This window comes from Melozone crissalis, unplaced genomic scaffold (assembly GCF_028551555.1).
Source record: "Melozone crissalis strain CALT ecotype California unplaced genomic scaffold, PUWL_Pcris_2 ptg000004l_1, whole genome shotgun sequence".
Classification (NCBI taxonomy): Eukaryota; Metazoa; Chordata; class Aves; order Passeriformes; family Passerellidae; genus Melozone; species Melozone crissalis.
The window spans coordinates 35,704,136-35,723,656 of NW_026535782.1; the positions used below are offsets into that span (position 1 = coordinate 35,704,136).

The 19,521-nt window shown below is 39.4% G+C and overlaps 1 protein-coding gene across 1 annotated transcript in view; it reads left to right on the plus strand.

Moving 5' to 3' along the window:
* The first annotated feature begins 4,173 nt into the window (after positions 1 to 4,173).
* Positions 4,174 to 19,521, plus strand: part of PLEKHG7 (pleckstrin homology and RhoGEF domain containing G7) — a 28,968-nt gene continuing 13,620 nt past the window's right edge. The window contains exons 1-8 of the mRNA XM_054279641.1: positions 4,174 to 4,878; positions 6,045 to 6,067; positions 11,372 to 11,499; positions 12,765 to 12,805; positions 14,322 to 14,417; positions 15,410 to 15,559; positions 17,559 to 17,654; positions 19,288 to 19,338. Coding sequence (XP_054135616.1) covers positions 4,174 to 4,878; positions 6,045 to 6,067; positions 11,372 to 11,499; positions 12,765 to 12,805; positions 14,322 to 14,417; positions 15,410 to 15,559; positions 17,559 to 17,654; positions 19,288 to 19,338 — 1,290 coding nt within the window. The remainder of the gene's footprint in view (positions 4,879 to 6,044; positions 6,068 to 11,371; positions 11,500 to 12,764; positions 12,806 to 14,321; positions 14,418 to 15,409; positions 15,560 to 17,558; positions 17,655 to 19,287; positions 19,339 to 19,521) is intronic.

Here is a 19,521-nt window from a genome sequence, read left to right on the forward strand (position 1 = left end):
CCAGAGGGCTGTCCTTTTCTGGAATTTTCTCTTCTCTTTTTCTTCCCTTCCATACATAGGCACATAAACACTCAGATGCTTCTGCTATAGTTACCCGAGTCTTGGAGCTCAGGCTATGGCAGGGCTTATCAGACAAACAGGAAAGATAAGAGATTCAGCTATGGGGACCTTGTGCAGCCTGCCAAAAATTAATGTAACAGCAACAGACCAGCATGGCAGGAGGTGTCAGCAGTGGCTGCAAGACTTGAGAGACAGGTGAATATTACCTGTAAATCTCAAGTGGTCCCAGCTGGAGGCCAGCTCTGAAATCTCAACTACTGGTCTCCATTAGAGACAGGACTTCATGCTTCCATTTCACATTCCACTTGGATTTCACATTTCTAGGAAAAGATGTGTTAATTTGCTGTGTCCAGACATATTTTTTATACTCCTCCACATGAGCATTCAGTCTCTATTCCAGATCTGAGATCCCCTTGCAGAGTTCTTTGTGGCTCTTGAGATGATGGAGATATGACTTTTATTTTACCAGTTCTCTTAGTCATCACTTGAATGCATTCTTATATCCACCTGATAACCACAAATTTGTCACTGGCTACAGACATGTTGGTGAGAAATAGTGAACACATACCTAGGTTTGTATCTGTGTGAGGTCATTACATCTGATAGATTCTGTTTGAGGGACTTCAGGCATCTCACTTCAGCCTGTGAGATAATGCACAGGAAAAAGCAGCAGCACAATGACACAGCCAGGCTGAACTGTGGCATTTCCCGCTGTTTAGCAGTTAATGTCAGCCTTTGTGTTTGATTTCCCTTGGATTTATTGTTTGTTTGTGATTTTCTGTTGAGGATAACCTTTCAAAAGCCTAATCCCTTCTGCTTTGAAGCTCTGCTGCTCAAATAATAATTACACAGACACCATGAAATGTTGTTGGTGTTTGACTCTACATTAGTCCAATTCTATCACTTTATTCTACTCCCCTGTAACAAAGCTGCCTTCAAAGTAATATATAAGTGAATTGTGAATAACATCTTTCATTACTCCCTGGAATAGCTTTTTTTAAAATTAAATGCTATCCAGTTTGCAATTGGTTTTGGGTTCAGGGAGTTTGGTTTACACTATGCAAGCATAGACTATTTCTTTCAAAATAGCAGCTTTTTTCCCCCTTAATAACATGATTTCCAAATGCTCATATTTATACCCACTAAAATCAATTTGCAAAACAATACAGTGCCCTGCAGTCCAGGAAGGGCTATTTCTGTATCAATTCCAATCTTTAATTTTTGGCTTTTCTTTTTCTTCAAAATGAGGTACCTTTTCCATTGTAAATTTGCAGTCTTTGCTCCATCCAGTACCACTGGCTGAGCAAATGTTCCTAAATCCTTTCAAAGGCAATCTTTCCATGGGAAACTTCATAGCATTTTAAAAATATTTTCTTTTAATAGCAATTATTAAGGAGTATTTTTGGCTTCAATTTGTTTTTCCTGTATAGATCATATTTTCATGTGATCTACAGAAGAAAAACAAATTGAAGCCAAAAATCTTAGTTTGTTTTCTCACTTTTTCTTTTAGAATAATCCTCCCTCAATCCACAGTCACATCCAGTGCTATGTAAAATCAAAGGCACTTACACCAGTTTAGGGATATCTTGATTTGGTTTGTGGATGAGTTTTGACAAAAAAACCTTTACAGAAATTGAAAGCATTGTACTGCAACGGTTTCTACATTTCAAGCAAACATTTCAAGTTCACTAAGCCCTCTTAAAATGTGCCTTAATTACACAAGAGAGTTGAACATTTGTTGACGTTAGTGCTTCCTCACAAGTTATCTATCAAATAAATAATCTTTTCCCAGGTTTTACTTTCAATTCATATGCCTTAATCAATTCTGATATTTTCCAATCAGTTCTACAATACAACAAAACAATGAATTATCAATGTTTGGATGAATTCTCAAATATTCTGGTACTAAAGTCCGTGTTCAAAATTACTTAACTATTTAGCACACTTGTTAAAATTAAAAACTAATCATGAATAATATAAACAAGGGATAGACAACTATTATACTTCCATGAAAGATGAGCAATGCATAGTTAGATCCAGCTGAATGAATGAATGAAAACAAGAGGGGGTAAAAAAAGATTGTTGGAGGAGTGGTGCATTTTATCTGCTCTTGCAAATTATTATATGCTTGCATGAGATCTGTCTTCCCAAATTTTCGCAACGTGAAAAGTCCAGAAATATAAAAGGCAGGACATTTAATCCAATGGATCATGTTACCTTTGTTTAGGGGCATTGGTCCTGAAGCCATTTTCTCATAAACAAGTCCCCTGGAAATAAATCTACAAGAAAAAGCATGTTCCCTATACCAGCATTCAGTAAGGAGGCTTTAAGAGACAAAATGCTACTGTTAAGACTAGCTATCAATTAATCAAGGACTTGTTGGAAATTTGATTCAAAAGGATGTGACATATTCAATTGGCTATCTTGGTAAGTTTGATCATATATTTTTTCTGCATGCGCATGGTGTATTTCTGCACTTTTTTAAATTATGTATTTATTGTCTTTGCAAATATTTTACTGCAGAGAAATTCTAGCCACAAAAGGAACATAGAAATACCCAAAAATAAATATGTAAATTTTTACTTCTTTAAAATAAAGCTTGCTAAACTGAAAAGCAAAAAATGGTCCTATTTTTAAGACTTCCACAAAAGATGTCTTTAAACTTTTCTGCTTGTGGAAGAGATCACTGTTCACATGAATATCTGGAAACTGCATGCCAGCTTGCAAAATTCTGCCTGGAGAAGAGAGGATTACCAAGAAAAAATAATAAAAAAAAATTTAAAAAAAACCAGTGAGAATGATTGCCAAACAACAATCAATGAGATGTGATTACACATCACAAAAATAAATGTCTTGAAATATTAAAAAGCAATAACAGCAAATCTCAGAGCAATGGTATGCAATATCTTCTTTGAAAAGAGGAAAATAGTAACAGTTTTTCTTTATCATTCTGCAGCATATTAAACGAGATTTTTAATAAGCATATGTGTTAATTAGTTCTTATCCACTAGAGAGAAATTAATAGATGCTAATATATTTGTGGCTGTTCTCTAGAGTTGTGAAAGAAGCCATTTCTATCATGTAGATATGCTTTTCTCTCTGTTAGAATCTGAATGATCATCTTCTGAAGGTTTTGGAAAAAGCAATGCTTTGACTGGCAGACTTGATAAATTAACTTTTTCTAATCACTTTGTAAATCAATCTGATGGAACTATATAATTAGATTTTAAAAAGGATATTCAATGTGTGATATTCAATAATTCAAGAAATTCAACATAGGTTTGAATAAACTAATTCTAATAAATGACAGTTCCCCAAATAAGCTAGCAATTATGAACATATTTAAGATTCTACTCAGCAAAGAAGTTAAAGAGGTTGAATTCATAATCTTATTACTTGAAATGTCAGTCCAGTTTTAGTAAGACTAAACATGAAAATATGTTAAAGCTTCATGAATCAAAGAACCTAAGACTTTTTACTGATGAATCAACAGATAAGTTACTAATATAAATAAATTTCTTCATTATTTGATTACAACATATACATCATGTTTACTACAAAGTCCTTTTAGGCTGAAAAGAAAGCAAGAGTGATGAGACATACCTTACTTAAGTATTAAATTTGTATTTGCTTAAGAATTCAGCAAGAAATTAGTACTTGTACACAAAGAATTCTGCAGCAAGTCTGAGAGCAAGTCACTTCATTCTTATCCCACCTACAGCAGCGCTACAATCCCATTTATCGATGGGGGAGTGGCAGCCGGAAATCAGGCGGCGGCAGTGCCAGAGGAGCAGAGTTGCTGAACTCAGTTACTCTTCACCATCTAATTAGTTCTACTGACTGATGCTGACACTGCTGGCACACTCCAAGTTAGCAGCTGTTTAATCAGCTTGCCAAAATTGGGTCCTGAACCTCTCAAAACCTGCATTCGAGCAGGATTCAATGCAAAGGTAATCATTTCTCTGCTAGCACACATATCTGCCTTGTTTTGTTTGGATATCTTTTCCATTTGCATATTTTCCCATTTAAAAATTCATGTGGCAAGTTTGTAAGGACTGTTTCTGATCATGTTTCCTAGGTACACATAGATATAAATCTTCATGCAAATTAAGAATGCAACAACAAAGCTCTGATTATTCCCCAGACCTGGTCAAAGAAACCTGCACCAGCGTGGAACCTCCAGACAGGGAAGCCGATCTCCATAAGGAAAACGCTGCTTGGTCTGAAACCAGCCGCCCAGAAGATGTCTTCAGCTCCTCTGAGATGCAGACAGTACCAGTTTGTATGGACACCACCTCGCCTCCTGGGGACTACATTCTCCAACAAGGTTACACAGAGTCTTCACTTCTGAGGCTTCCTGCAGAGGAGTGCAATGGGATCCACCATGCGTCTTTCCAGTTCGACCGCCACGCTCGGGCCAGAATTTCCACTTCTCCAACTTTAAGGCGCCTCAGGATGGCCTCTGCCTCACAAGCACTGTCATTTCAGGACTGTTCTGACACAGCTCAGCTGGGAAATCAAAAGGAATACACTGGCTCTCTCCACCACATTTGTAAGAGTCCGCCTCGGTGCGTTACAATTTCTTCATTATCGCTGCCTTCTTGTGTCCATGCAAAATTACTGTCATCCAAAGCCAAGTCTGAGAGAACTACAGCAGTTCCAGAGTCTGACCTACTCAGATCAAAGCTTCCCAGCAAAGAGAATCCTCTCAGCAATGACAGTCCCAATGAGCCACCCAGAAACTCTTGGAGAGCCAACTCGGCTACACTTCCTACGAGACTACCCCGCCCGAGCCCTACACTGTGGGCAGGCGTCCAGGTAAGAGGAACAGGAGGATCTAACCTCTTTTTCAGTCTTTCATATTCAGTGTCAGTCCATCATGAACCAATGCACAAACAAAACCCCAGTTCTTAACCTGAACTGCATGTTGGGTCGTGATCCTCTAATACAGCAGTCCAGCTTCTACACTTGACAGGAAGGGAGATTTTTCTTTCCAGATCAGTAAGAGACAGCAGCTCCAGCCTTTCCTCATGGTGACCAGGCTAGCTTAGTCCACTCCCGTACAGGGCCACTCTTTCCCATCTCTGCCCATTCATTCTGGTGGGCCAGGGTGGTGGATATGGAAGAATAAGACTAAGTAATTGATCCTGTTTAGGACTGGTTTTTAGAAGGCTATTTTCTTTCAACCCTTTACTTTAGCTCTTTAACCCTTCAGCAGGATTATTCCTAAGACAGGGAAGTTTCCTGTCTGTTTTACTGAATGGCATTACTAACCCTAATAAAACCAAGAATTAAGTTGGTTGAGTCAAATTTAAGGTCTGCTGCTACCAAAGGAAGAGGTACAATTCCCTTTATTTATTTCAGCTTACCTAGCTCTGCCACTCAGTTGCCACCCTCCCTTTTTATGTCCAGCTCCATAAACAAAGAAGCAATTGTGCAATGTCCTCTGAAAAAAAAAAAAAACCCTGGCCCAGTGAGTGTCAGAATCAGTAAAGAGAAATAAGCAAGGGAGGAGCCAGCCCTGCATCTTTCAAGGGCAGGAAACTACAATTAAATTCTCCACAAGGACAAAAGGAGAGGCTTTCTGTACAAGCTAGGTGTACTATGGATCTGCTCTCAAAGACCTTCCCCTGTGTGCAGAGGCACACATGCTCAGCTCTGTCCTTATGCAAAGCACCTACACACACAGTTTCCTGAGGGTGGATGGTGTCAAATAGGTGTAGAGTTCTTCACTAGCCATTAGCTTTGCACTATAAACCAAAAGCTATTTTTCTCCTCCCCCCACCCCCTTCAAATATAGAAAACATTCTGGATATCAAATCAGTTCTCCTTGCTCCACAACAGTGAAATTAATTAGCCTATGCCCAAGCCTATTACACTATTATTAGTACATTTCCCTTTACAAATGAACTCCTTTTTCACAAAAAGTCAGATTGCTTGCTTGCTTTCTCACCAACTAACTAAGAATATTCACTTTGTTTCAGGAGAGTGGACTGCCCATGCAAAGGTATGCATATATTTATTTTATCTGATTCTAAGCTTGACTCTCCTACATTTTTAATGAATTTGCTTCACTCTAGGACAAAACTGAACATTGAGTCATATATACATAACTCAACCTTAGTTTGTAGATTTGCTATGTGAAATGCTTGTCACCAGCTCACTAAACTTTCTAATGAGATTTTCTTTCAAAGGTGGCTCTCTCCCTAGCATGTTTAGCTACATTTCACACAATATTTCATCCGGATCATTGGGGAGCTTTGCACCTGGAACCAACTGCCAAAAGGGCCGATCGCTTGGCTTAGCAGGGTCAAACTTCAGCTTGAGGAATGTGAAATATCTCATAATCTTGAGTGACATTCTTCAAAAGTTTGTAGAAGGGAAAAGGGAGCAAAGGAGGTAGGAGAACAGCTCAATATTGTTCTTATACATAAGCTAAGAAGATCTAGGACTGCTGCTGGAGAGGGGGATTATTAATCCTACAAACTAAGAAGAGTACATAGAATATGTGGATTTTATAAATTAGGGCAGACAAGACAGAGCGTTGCATACCATATACCTGTGCAGTGAACTGTGTCAAGGTCTTCTAAACAATTATCATAAAGTAAAAGTGCTATTAGAAATTATTTTTATTAAGATATATTTCCTTAAGATGTTCAAATGCTTACAGAAGGGAAGGGAAGTTTTATTTTCTCCCCACACAACAAGGAAGCAGTAGATAGTTCCTCTATTAATACTGACCCCTCTCTCATTGATGAAGTAGTGCTCACTTTACTGCATGGTCCCCTCAAGGATATTTGAGACTGGGCGGTTTGGAGCAGACTGATAAAGTCTAGGAGTCCTTACACAATGCAGTTCCCTAGAGGAGATTCAAGAGATGTGTGCATGCCTTTGAAATTACATGTTCACTAAAGAAGAGACCACCTGGATATTCTGAACTGGTGCAATTTCCAACCCACCCTTTAGCATTTTGAATTTACAATGGAGATGGAGAGAGAAGGGGAGGGAAATACCTTTTTTATCTGGATGTGAAAACAAGTTAATCTACACTTTTTGTGGGAAAAGTCTGGTCTGATCCAACTCAAACAAGGAATACATAAACATATCTCACTGTCACCATGAAGATTTTTGTGATATGTAACAAACTTCAGAGGGGAAATTGAAGATACTGAAACCATCTACCAATGGTTTAATAGGAGAACACTGAACATTTAGTGTACATACCTTCTCTTGGTGCTGTTTGCCTACAGTGGCTTCAGGAAGGAAGTAAATATATGCCAGCTAGGGTACTGGCTTTGGACTTCTATCCAGACGCCTTTTAAAATCAAGAAACCACAACCCAAGGAAACAAACCAAGATTTTTCCATAGGAATCAGCTGGAAAAACTGTCAAAAGGTGGTTGGGATGATGTATTATGAATTCTATCTGGATAAATATTAGAATGTGCAAAAATGTATTTTAAAATTCACCAGTTTCGCTTTAAACACTTTTTGTCAAATCTAATTTGGTCCAAGGTCTGGGTTAAGCCTGTGTTGAGCTCCTCCTTCATTAAGATCATTAGTCTAACTTCTTAACAGCTAATCCCTTCTTATCACAGCCAGCAAAAACTGTTCACATGTCAGATTATTTTCTCCATCTAGAAGCACATTAGGACAGTTGGCACCTCTTCTCCGAGACTGACTTGCATATTGTCCTGGGTAAAATCATGCCTTTGTCATTCAGTTTTAATGAACATCTCTTCTCCACACTGCCAAGCTGTACTTTCAAAAAACATCTTTAATGCACTCATTTTGAACAGCCTTCTCCCACACAGTCCTCAGTCAAGAATGCCAGCACATCCCTGTCAGCATGGCAACTTGCTGAGCTGATGCTGTTTATAAAGAATCATCCAAAATAAATAAACAAAAAGGGCAAGAGGGGCAGCACAGATAGATATATATATATGTGGTGGAGAGAAGGTGAGATGCCAAACAAACACTGCCATGGAAGAAAACATTGATAAACAAAACCTCAAGTTTACTCTGATCTCCTTTTCTCCTTGCACTATTCAGCATTATCAGAGGCTGGGTGGAAAACTGCACTGCACTATTTCCTACAGCAAATCAGCTAATGAAGAATCTTCACAGTAACTGCCAAGACAGCTCATATTAAATGCCTTGAAGGAGCTGGGCTCATCTATCTTAAAATACTCCCATTCCTCTTTTAGTGACTCACACAGCTGTAAAGCGTCACAGCATCACAGAATCACAGAGTGGGTAAGGTTGGGAAGGACCACAGTGGCTTCTCTGTTACAGCCTCTCTGCTCAAGCAGGGTCATCCTGGAGCAGATTGCACAGGATGGCAACAATCATACTAAACCTAACTTCTCATGCAATCACAGAAATAGTTTACTTTTGGCAATAGGTCATGTTCCATGCTAACTTTTTGAATCAGGGAGTCCAAACACCCTCCCTGAGCAGCTTGGGAAAGTGTGTCACTGCCTGGCAATTTTCTCAGTACTGTGAGCACCCTACAATATTTACCTCAGTAAATATTATCCATAAATTATACTATAAAATTATAAATTATATTATAAAAAATCCTCTGTTGCTTTTATTCACATCTAGTAGATAGTCCTTTAAGTAATATATCTGCTGCTTAAGTGAGGTGATCTGTATAGATGTCTGTTCCCTGGGATAGCTAGCTAGGCTAAGATTAGGGACATATGAAGACACTTCCTGTGGCTTAGAAATAAATACATACTCAGGATATTTATTTTTCCAGACCATGATCTGCTTCAATGTCTTTAATAATTTTCCATAACTTTCCCATCTAAATCCATGACATAATCATGCTTTAAAAAAAAAAAAAGGGGATTTTAAGAATGGGGAGATGTCATCTGTAATAATTCAAATGCCTGAGCTTGTCCCTAAAGCATAAGCATTTCTTTCATTCCGTCACTGCAGTCCTCTGCCCTCAGGAAGTGAAACAAGCAAAAAATAAAGAAAAAGGCAAAGCTACAGAGCCTGAAGGCATGAGAAGATGCTAAGATATTGCAGACTTAAAACCTAGTAAATTTAACTACGCAGAACTTCAGTAACTTAATTTCTCAAGGAAAAAAAAAACCAAAAAACAGCAGAAGCATCTGATGTATGTAATACATCTTCAGGCTTCAGGGTCAGGGCAGGAAACCAGATACCTGTGCTTCCATCTCTGAAGCATGACTATGTAGTTTAGACAGGTAAGCCATTAAGCAGCCCTGGCACATGAGATTGCTAAGGTAAATTGTAGACAGACACCCCAGTGGCCCTGCCATACCCCCACATTTCACAGGCTCATGTGTGAAGAGCTTGTTTAGTGATATGTGTGCCTGAAGTTCAAGGCCTTTTGGATCTGGATACATAATGCCATTTAATTCAGTTATACTGACTCTGTGCTTCCATTATTAGTCTTCATAAGCCACTAGCCTGCAGCTTCAAATATATTGTGAAAATAGTAGTAGTCTAGATTCTTTAAAAATCAATAATACACTGGCAAAATTTTACTGTGAAGCCAACCTGAAGTAAACCTCCTGAATTTCCTGGTACAGTAATAACACCTTTGAGGATTATCCTTGTACTATATTGCAGCACCTGACTTGTACAATAGCCCAGCTGCCCAAAAGATTGCACCATGGAATCACTAGAGGGTTCAGTGGCATCTTAATACAATCATTACCAACACTGAAGAGTTGCATTGGGTAGCACTCAGTGCACATCTCAGGAAGGCACTCCTCTCCCTTGCAGTGGTATGGGCTTGTAGACAGCCAGGGAACAGACCCCACACCCATTAAAGCTCTCAACCACATACTGAGGGTCCAATTTCATGAGAAACCACAGAGTTTCATTGTAAACTCTAAAGCCAAATAAATAAATTCCATGATCTCCATTCAGTAGGACTAGCAGAGAAACTTCCAAAGAACTCCTGCATTTCACACTGTAACCTCCTCAAGATGTAGTTTTTAAGCCCTTATAGGTCCATGGCTCAAGTGTTAAAGTCCCATGCCTGGCCCATCTGATAGACTGCAGACCTCTCTCTTGCTAGGAGCAGCTCTCATCTAGACCATTCAATTGCTTAGTTAAGGCAATTGCAAGCAGTATCACTGTCAGGTCATAAAAAAGGCACAATCTCCTTGTCTTACCATACATATCAAATCCCAGTTCTCCACCTCAGAGCTCATCTGTCAGATGATAAGCTGTCAAGTAACTATTCATAGACTTAAAGGAAAAAATATACCTGCCAGGTTTCACACCAAGTGTGGCAAGTGGCTAGAAATTCACAGTTAGAGAACTGCCTAGACAAAAAAAGATCTCAGTAAGAATCATGCTTAACTGACCAAAAATACCATGCACAATAAGTGGTGACTGAAAAATAGAATTTATATAAATGTGCAATGTACTTTGTGCCTCCTCCCTCAGCTACTAAGTTACTGACCCTTTGAGCCCTAATGCAGCATTCATGTACTGAAGGCAGCACAGCAGCAGCTGCAGACAGCAGTCCCTCTGCAGCACATGCTAACACAATTCATTAGGTATCACTGTGATAGTAGCAAAATAGAAAAGGTTTTTAACATGCACCAACAGTTTCTGTATGTGAATGCAAGCAGCCTGTGGCACAAACACGCTGCTGGATACAGAATGTCTGTGCCACTTTTCTTCATGGATCTAGATTCTGGACAATGCTCTCCATTAGGAACAACAATAGTTGGAAAGAGACATTTTTCGATCAGTAGGACCACTGAGTCATGTTACATTCAAAATATCTGAAATAGCAGGAAAAAATGCCAAAAATACTAACAAAGAAAATAGTACAAACTAGCCAAAAGGTTAAAAAATTTTTTCAAAATCCAACATTTTAACTGTTTCACTAGTGTGCTGTCTTTTCTTGAAATCACCTGAGCTACAGGAAGGCTAAAAGTAACAAGACACATATCAGCTAAAAATAGTATTTAATTGCTCCATTAAACTCCACTGCCAAAACATAGATTCTAAAATCCCCACTCACTTTTTGTCTAACGTCAGGAGAAACCAGGAATTTTAAATATTTAAATGCTCTATCTACTTATTATCTGAAGCACACCATGACCATAAGAACCTTGATCTCAGCAACAATGTGGAGTTTGAAACTCAAGTAGGTATTTGCTGTCACTGAAATTCTCTGCTCATTGTTCTTTCAGCACATGATGTCATAGCTGCTGGGCTTTGGTTTTTTAGCTGATTCCCCCCTGGCTCAGCAGGAGTTCCCTGCAGCCTCCATGGACACAGATGCCATTTGCTGTTGTTGTGTCCCACAGACCGGCCGAGCGCAGGCGCAGCTCCCTGGTGGTGAGCCTGCCGGGCCTCGAGGTGTTCCCTGGAGACCTGCTGGTGTCAGACAGTGCCATGGACTACCTGCCCTGCTCATCCTTCCTGCTCACTGCAGGTCAGACACAGCGGGGATTGCTCCTCCAAGCCCAGAAAAGTGGGACTGGAACACGTGTGCACATGGGATGGGAGGGAGGATGAAGTGTGCAATATGCTATGAGAACATGAGGTGGTGCAGCCTCTGTGGGGGATCCTGTTACCCCACACCAAACTAACTTCATTGCCAGTTTTAAAATTCCTCTTTTCTTTTTTTTTCCCTGTTTTTACTGTTGAATGCAAAATTCAAGTAGATGAGAGGGTAGGACACAGATCACATTGCTCCTCCACAGGCTAGAAGCTACCAGAGCTCAGGCCAGGATCTCCATCTGGAAGCAGCTGAGGTACAATTTCCTACCTCCACAGCTTCAAGCAAAGAGAAGAGCAGCCCATGCTGCCCTTTGCAGTGGTGTTCTGATCACAAGGGCAGCAAACCCAACTTATGGCCAGAGGTTGCTCACAAGACATTCCAAAACTGAAATGCAGACCTGCTAGCAATTTCCACAAATAGCTATTGTAGAATACAGTATGGTGTGATTGAAGGAGATCCTGGTGGCCAGAGATCAAAAGTTTCTCAACAAGCAAGTCAGCCAAGGTCACAACCAGCATTTTCATTACAGCAAATAAGCCAGCCATTCTAAGACCTTCAAAATACAGAAACACAAAGTTTGGACTGTGATTCCCTGACACACACCTGAAGATGGGTGCCACATAAAGAAAACCTTTTCAGATTTCTTGCTGGACACAGTAGTTCCTCACAAGTCACCAGTACACTTCTAAATCTAGATCCCCACCTTTCCCTCTGCCTCACCAGGGACCACAAATCAAACTCTGCCTCACTGTGCCAGCCCCATGACAGATCTGAGAATTCGGGCTCATAGGATTATTTATTCACTGGAGACTTAAATACCTGCATAACTCCAACTTATCATGATGAGAAGACGTAGACTAATTCTTGCTTTAAAACAACATCTTCAAAAATTTACTTGAGTTATGATGGTTTTCCCAGGTAAAGAATCACATAATGATCACAGCAATCACACAGTGATCACCTGCAACAAGTAGGAGCATTCAGCACCATCCAAGATCCCACCACAGACAGTCATAGTTCTTGCTGGGAGGAACCCAACAAGTTTATTGGGTTTTAAGTCTGGTGCACAAACTCTCTAAACTCAAGTATTAAATATGAGCCAAGTAGAGTATAGTCTATCAAGCTGCATATATAAAAAATAGTTTTCTTTTTTATCTACTTGTTTCCTTATTGATAACATTTGTTTTACCCATTAGAGTCCAAAAAGTCAAGGTGGCCATTTGCCAAAAGAGGAGTCGTGAGTATTTTTTACCATTTTGTTTTTCCTTGCGCTGACTTGCCTTTTCCCACAACTAACCTGGGTACCAGTAGCTTCTTTACTTTCTTGCCCTTGGAGAAAGGCAGCCAGCAGGTGAGCTGAGCTCAGAGGTGTCTCAGCCCTCCCTGGGACTGCCTGCACATTAACCTGCAATGAAGACTGGGTGGCTCCAGTGCAGCCATTGCATGAGATGCACATGAAGACACAGTCAGAGCCACGGCTTCCCTTCCCAGTGGGGGGGTGGCAGGAGAGGTGTTCTTGGCACAAGCACAGCTCGGTGAATTTTTCCTTGTCTTTTCCATTTATGAAAACTTTTACTTACTAAGGTATCTGAATTTCCTTTCTATGTACTGTTCAGCATTCAAAAATTATTTACAAATGTCTTGACAACTTTTTCTCCCTAATCATGTAATTAAGAACAGCCCCTTCTCAGTACTTTTTGAATTTTATCAAAGAATAGTTTGTGCATACAGAACCAATGCAAGTACTCAGGTTTATATGTACAAGAACTCCCTCTTCATTTGAGAGTAGTTGCATAGCATTTGAAGGAGCTTGACCTAAACCTGAGCATTCTTAAATTCAATAAAATATTTTAAATCTGCAATAAAAAACATCTGATATTTAGACAAAAGTGATTTCTAAGACTATTAAATGCCATAAAATTTAATTCATGAAGATTCGTTTGCTGTTACACTGGGTTCAGTGTGCATATATGTTAACTGCATTATATTTTCTGCCCCATTTCAATCTATCTTTCAAAATTAGGGGCTGAACTTAAACATTAAGTTTCAAATATTATAATCAAAGACATATTTCAAAATTGGCATGAGTTTAGTGCCTAAAGTTCAGACAATGGAAATCCATGAAGTGGGAATATACTGTTCCAGAGAACAGATAAAACTTAGGCAAACACCTTAAAAGTCTGTGCCCACAGCACTAAATTAGAGTTGATAAAGAATGTTTAAATTTTTTACAAGGCCTGAATGAATAAAGCAGAAACAACAGCATTTTTTTTTATTTCATGGTCCTTCACACAAACTTGTGCTGTTCTTTTAACTTTCTGAAAGCTCATTTTACAGACACAACTCTGCAGATGACCAAGGGACCTTTTTCAATGTGTAGCTCAAAAAATTAAAAATAAAAGAATAAACACATAAAGTTGTACATCTATGACGGGATTGCAAATTTGAATCTGTTGTCCCCTATCTCTGACAATGCTAAGGGAAGCAAAACATTCCATTTGTTCCGTCTTCCAAGAGTAGCCCTTTGCCTGTTACCAATGTCTTACACATCCAAACCTGAGGCATTTGCACACCCCACCCACAGCTACAAAGAAACCTGCCATCACTGCCTTGTCTCTGTGTAGAAGAGCCTGGAAATACAGAGAAATCACTCATTTGAGGGCAAACTCCTTAAGGATTAGGGCAAGAGGGGTAAACTTCTAAACAGTCTTTAAAACACTGTATGAATCAGGGGGTTTCTTGTCATTCCACAGGGTAAAGACAAACAGAAGCAAGCATCTGATCTGGAAAGTTGTCTTTCTACTGTTAAGATCACAGACTGCTGCCCAGATGAGTTTTTCTGCTTTAAGGTATCAAAATGCTCAGTATACTCTATCAAGGATACTCAAGGATGGAAGGAGCAATTCTGTGTTCTTTATAAGATAACATTTTTCAGTTCATCAATCTGGATATGAGACCTTTCTGTCAAATTAATGCAGAAGTATATGGTATATTTTTGTCAAAATGACAAATGGAGTGGCAAGTGGGAAACTGAGGGTCATTGTAGATTAGCAAGGGACCTCGAAATCACCTGGATTTTGCCAAGGATCCAGACTGCCCTAGATCAGGGAAGTATCCTCTTCAGTAAAACATCTCAAGGCAACTCTCTCAGCAGTACCTACAGGTGCTAGAAAAGCAGAGGAAAGAATCTACAGCATCAGAGAGATGCCAAACGGGACACAGCCACCCCATTGCTGTGTTCAGAGGCAGCCACCTGCAGGTCAGTGCCAACACCAAGGTTTGGCTCCAGACAAACAAGGCTTCTGGCCCCTAACCACATAACACCATCCCCTCTCTGACCAAACCTTTTGCTTCTCACAGCAGGCTGTTCCCTACAGCTCCCCACACAACATTGCTGAGGGCTTCTGCCAGTGCCTAATTTGTATATGGACATCTGACTTTGGAGCAGGCCCATAATGTGATCATGGCCACCACAATTTCCAAGTGACTATAAAGACCAATTCCTTTGGTACCTTGATTTTATCATCCAGAAAATAAGAAGATATCATCCACCTAAGAGCAGCACAACAGATCACATTCCTTAGCATTTGCAAGCTGCCCACTAATTGATACAACATACCTAAACATAAAGTATCACATTGTGTTGCTTTCAACTTCAGTGAGTTTATATTGTAAGCATTTTAGAGGAGAATGGTGGGGTTTAAAATATTTTAATGGAACTTTTAAGCCTTCAGAAGAAAAATAGCTAATACTGGTAGATGAAATTTACACAGTCAATAGGATATAGGTTCCTTTCATAATGCCTGAAGCAACAATTTTTTCTTTCTTCTTCAATCCATAGAGTAAATCTTGGCATGAATTTCTAAATGAGCAACAGACTGAGCAGAAAGATGTCAAGAGCCAGTTAGAAGTGAAAAAAGAAGCAGCAGTGTGGGAACTTTTCACAAGTGAATGCACTTACTTTCTGGATCATTTGCTGGTTCTCAAGATGGTAATGTCAGATTTCACTTTGCAAAAATAATGAAACATTATTTGTTCTGCTGTGATGGACACAAAGCCTCCTCAAACTTCTCATTAGAGGTCTGGTGGGGGAATGACTTAAGCACCTGCTTTTCCTCCCACCTTGCCTGCTCATCCTGTTTCCATAGCTCCCTTTTCTGACTTTATGATGGTATCTCTTTTAACATGACTTTTGAGTGATGCAATCTAATGCTTTGCAATTACCATCTGACTGCAGAGCCTTCCAGGATATTCAACTGATATTCCATTCTCTAGCAAACACTGCACTGAAGCCATGATGCAAACACTTATTTCTGTACTGGACTATTCCAATTGCTAATGTTTTTTATTGCTAATAACGTTATTGCTAATGTTATTGTAATATTATATTTGTCATTTAACTTCATATAGATCTGGGGTTAGATTATCCTGACTGGAGCATGAAAACCTCAGAATTCAGCAGACCTGTAATTTTAATATTACATGAAAACAAGTATACTGAAAACAACTCCACTCCCAAAAACTCTGTATTACCTCCAATTGAGTGAATTTTAAGAGTTTAAATATGGACAGCAATATTACAGACTGTTACAAGAATAGCTGCACTATTTATATTCACCACACAGCAAAAGTGAATGTATCCATTCAAAAGGAGGGAAGCTTCCACAAACATTTTCTTATAAAGTTTCTCTTACTTGGCACAGACAATTCCTGATTTCTTATTAAGTCAAAGAAAAAAGATTTGTAAATCATTTTCCATGTTACTGGGAAGTTATCCTGGATAATACAATAACTACTGCAAAGTAAAGGAAATAAATAGAGGAGTGGGCTGAATTTCTCCTTGGTGGGGCAGAACAGGAAGGGACAGAAAATGGGATAGCAGGACCAGCTATTGGTTCAAGGCAGGAGAAGAGCATCCTTCTTTCTATACAATTTGTTTAGAAACCTGAAAAGTTTAAAAGGTGGTGAATACTGTGAAGAATGATGGTAACAGCAGGTATGCAGGCTCCTTGTGAGTCTGATGCAGGAGCCCACAGAGAAGCCTCAGCCAGCCCTGCATGGCCCATGAATGATGAACTGTTCAGTCCATGCCACCTTCCCAAACTCTCCTGCTAAACAAAGAACCCATTGCATTTGGGTAACCAGTTTTAAAGATACCTGGTTACCCCCAAGTACAGAAATATTCCTTTGATTTTAATGAATCTCCACAGGGAGCTTTTAGACCACCATAAATCCACTTTAAGCTCTCAGGACAACCAGGTCATGGTAACTAAAGAATTAGACAAGGCTAAACAAACACTCTCACTAGTTATTCAGTCTTGGCGCCTGGGGGACAGGTTTTTTCATTAGGCTTTATACACATAAACAAAAAAAAAATCTACTTGGTAACCTATAAATTTTAAGACTTTTTCAGATTTAGGTAAGATTCAGTACAGCTCAATCAGCTTAAAAAATATAAAATCTTAAACAGCCGATAAATACACACACAATTCTCACTGAATACAGGCTAATAAAACAATCCAAAGAGATTAAAAACCTCCACAGGACTGCTACTTACCTTAATCCAAGAATATCTTTTTTCCTCATAGTAACTCTAAACAATTTAGATAGCAGCAGTTGCATGGGGTAGGAAGGAGAGCATTGAGAAAGGTCAGAAAAATCTGTAACTGTGACTCTGATGTTACTGAGTCCTTCACACAGGGATCTGCAGGGGGCTCATTTGCCCCTCTGCTGCCCAAGGGCACAGCAGGGACACAGCTGCCTCCATGGTAACCACAGAGAAACCCCAGAGACATCATTCATACCCTCTTCTGCACAATATTGAACCTTCAGCCAGATCAGGAAACTTTTCTCACAATGCCATCTTCTGCCCTCCCTAAATCAAATAATCCTTTCATTAATTTGAGTTAAAATATTATTTTCAGAGTGGAATAAAAAATTATTGAATTGGCACAAACAGTAATTAACATGAATTTGTTTTGATTTTAAAGATATTTATGAACACTCTAAAATACCTCCAGAGTAATGAATTTCTCTTGGATGTGGATTTGTGGAGACTTTTTGCAAACTTAGAGGAGTTAAACAAGGTGAGTAGAAAAAGAGAACTGTTACTTAGATCAGAAATCAATCAGCCCAGTAAAAGAATACAACAAACCAAAAGCTTCTATTTAGTTTCAATGCTCACATTTGGAACTTTGTTCAAACATTCCACCTTTTCCTCTTTTCTATGTGGTATATCAGTGAGAGTCAAATACCAAAAGTGCAAATCATTCTCTTGTATCTCCAGCCGAAGATACATGGCATTTTAAACATGGGGGAGAGCTCATTTGGCAGTTGTTCCTGAAGCAAACACAAGTTTGAGACTAATTCTCATAAGCAGCAACCTTTTAAAAGAGATGAAGAGAAACTACCCAATCCCTACACCAAAACAGAAAGCATGGCAAAATAACTACATAACAAGGCCTCTTTTGCAAGCAGATGGGCAGAAAGACTTTGCTGTCTATCATGCCACTCCAAAAGAGCAAGGTAAAACAAAATGCTGATCCCCTCTCTCCAGCTGAGGTTTCCCTTTGCACATATGTAAGGATCTCTCCCATGTTCATGTGCTACTTACTCTGCTCTGTCCAGGAGAGGGAGGCCACAGGGCTTGGCTGTGATGCGCTCCAGCTCTTTGCTGCTTTTGGCCAGTTGCTGGGAGACCATTTTCAGCTCCTGAAAGTTAAGAACCCCTAAGTCAAACATAGCTTTTACATTACTTTGGAAACAAAACAATTTTTCTTAGCTTGAGGACCTTTTACAGGACACTTCACCCTTCACTAGAAAGAGAACTTTGGAAAGAACTCTGCAGCTGCCTTAATTGAAAAACTACTCACAATCAAATCACATGCCCTAAATCAGCTGCTGGGTTCCATTTATTTCACTTAATGTAATTCCCTTGCCTTAGTACTGAATCTCTCCCTTTTTAGCCAAAACAAGAAAACTGGGAAAGGTCTTCAAAGCAGGGACAATTAGCCAGAACTCAAACACATGAGCAAGGTACTGCTGCTCAGTCACAGACCTCACACCTGGTGAGCTGCTGAATGACCAATCAGTAGGTTTGGAGATACAAGGAAAAAGATTTTTAGCTGACAGGTTTCACCTTTGGCTCACTGTGATTAAGACTTTACATGCAGATAACTGCTAGAGTTCAGCAGATGTGTGGCTGTTGATTGCCTTGTTCTTGTTCAAGGAAGAGAGTGGGATATATCACTGTGTTTCACTTAGCTTTGAGCTTGGCTGGAGCTTGGTCATGTCTTGAGATAATTATCATAAAGAAATGTCCTGCTTTAATTTCTTATTTTGTGGTCCTTATTGATGAGGATAATAAATGACCATCTGTTATGCATACTTTAAATAAATGATTAAACATAGGAGAATGAAGCTGTTCTCAATGCCTTTGGTGCCTTTTTTTTTACAGTATGCATATCCTCTTGACAGCAGGCCGAATCCATGAAAAAATGCATGCTGTAAAATTGTAAAGGTCAAAATTAAAGAATGAGCATCATCCTATAAGCATCCTTGTCCCCATAAATCACCAAACAAAGCAGATGGCAGCTACTACAGTCTGTAGCAGTATCCCAGCAGATTGAGGTGCCCGTCCGGCCTAACATTTGGCAAACAGCTTAGCCCAGTCATGAATTTGTGTGAGAACTGTGTGAATAGTGAAACTTGTGTGTTCAGGATGAAGGTGTGGGCTTAGGAGCAAGCTTGCAGCCCCATCTGACTGATAAGGTAGGCATTTTGAAATCCATATAAACATGTAGAGTTAACTTATGGGGAATATGAGTTTATTTCATTCAATTGAAGGTGAAGGAAGTATCTATAAAATACTACAAAAACTCACATATTTGAAATCATGAAAATCATGATGGTGTCTTCCTCATGGACTGTGAAGGCTTCCTTAACTGTCACAAC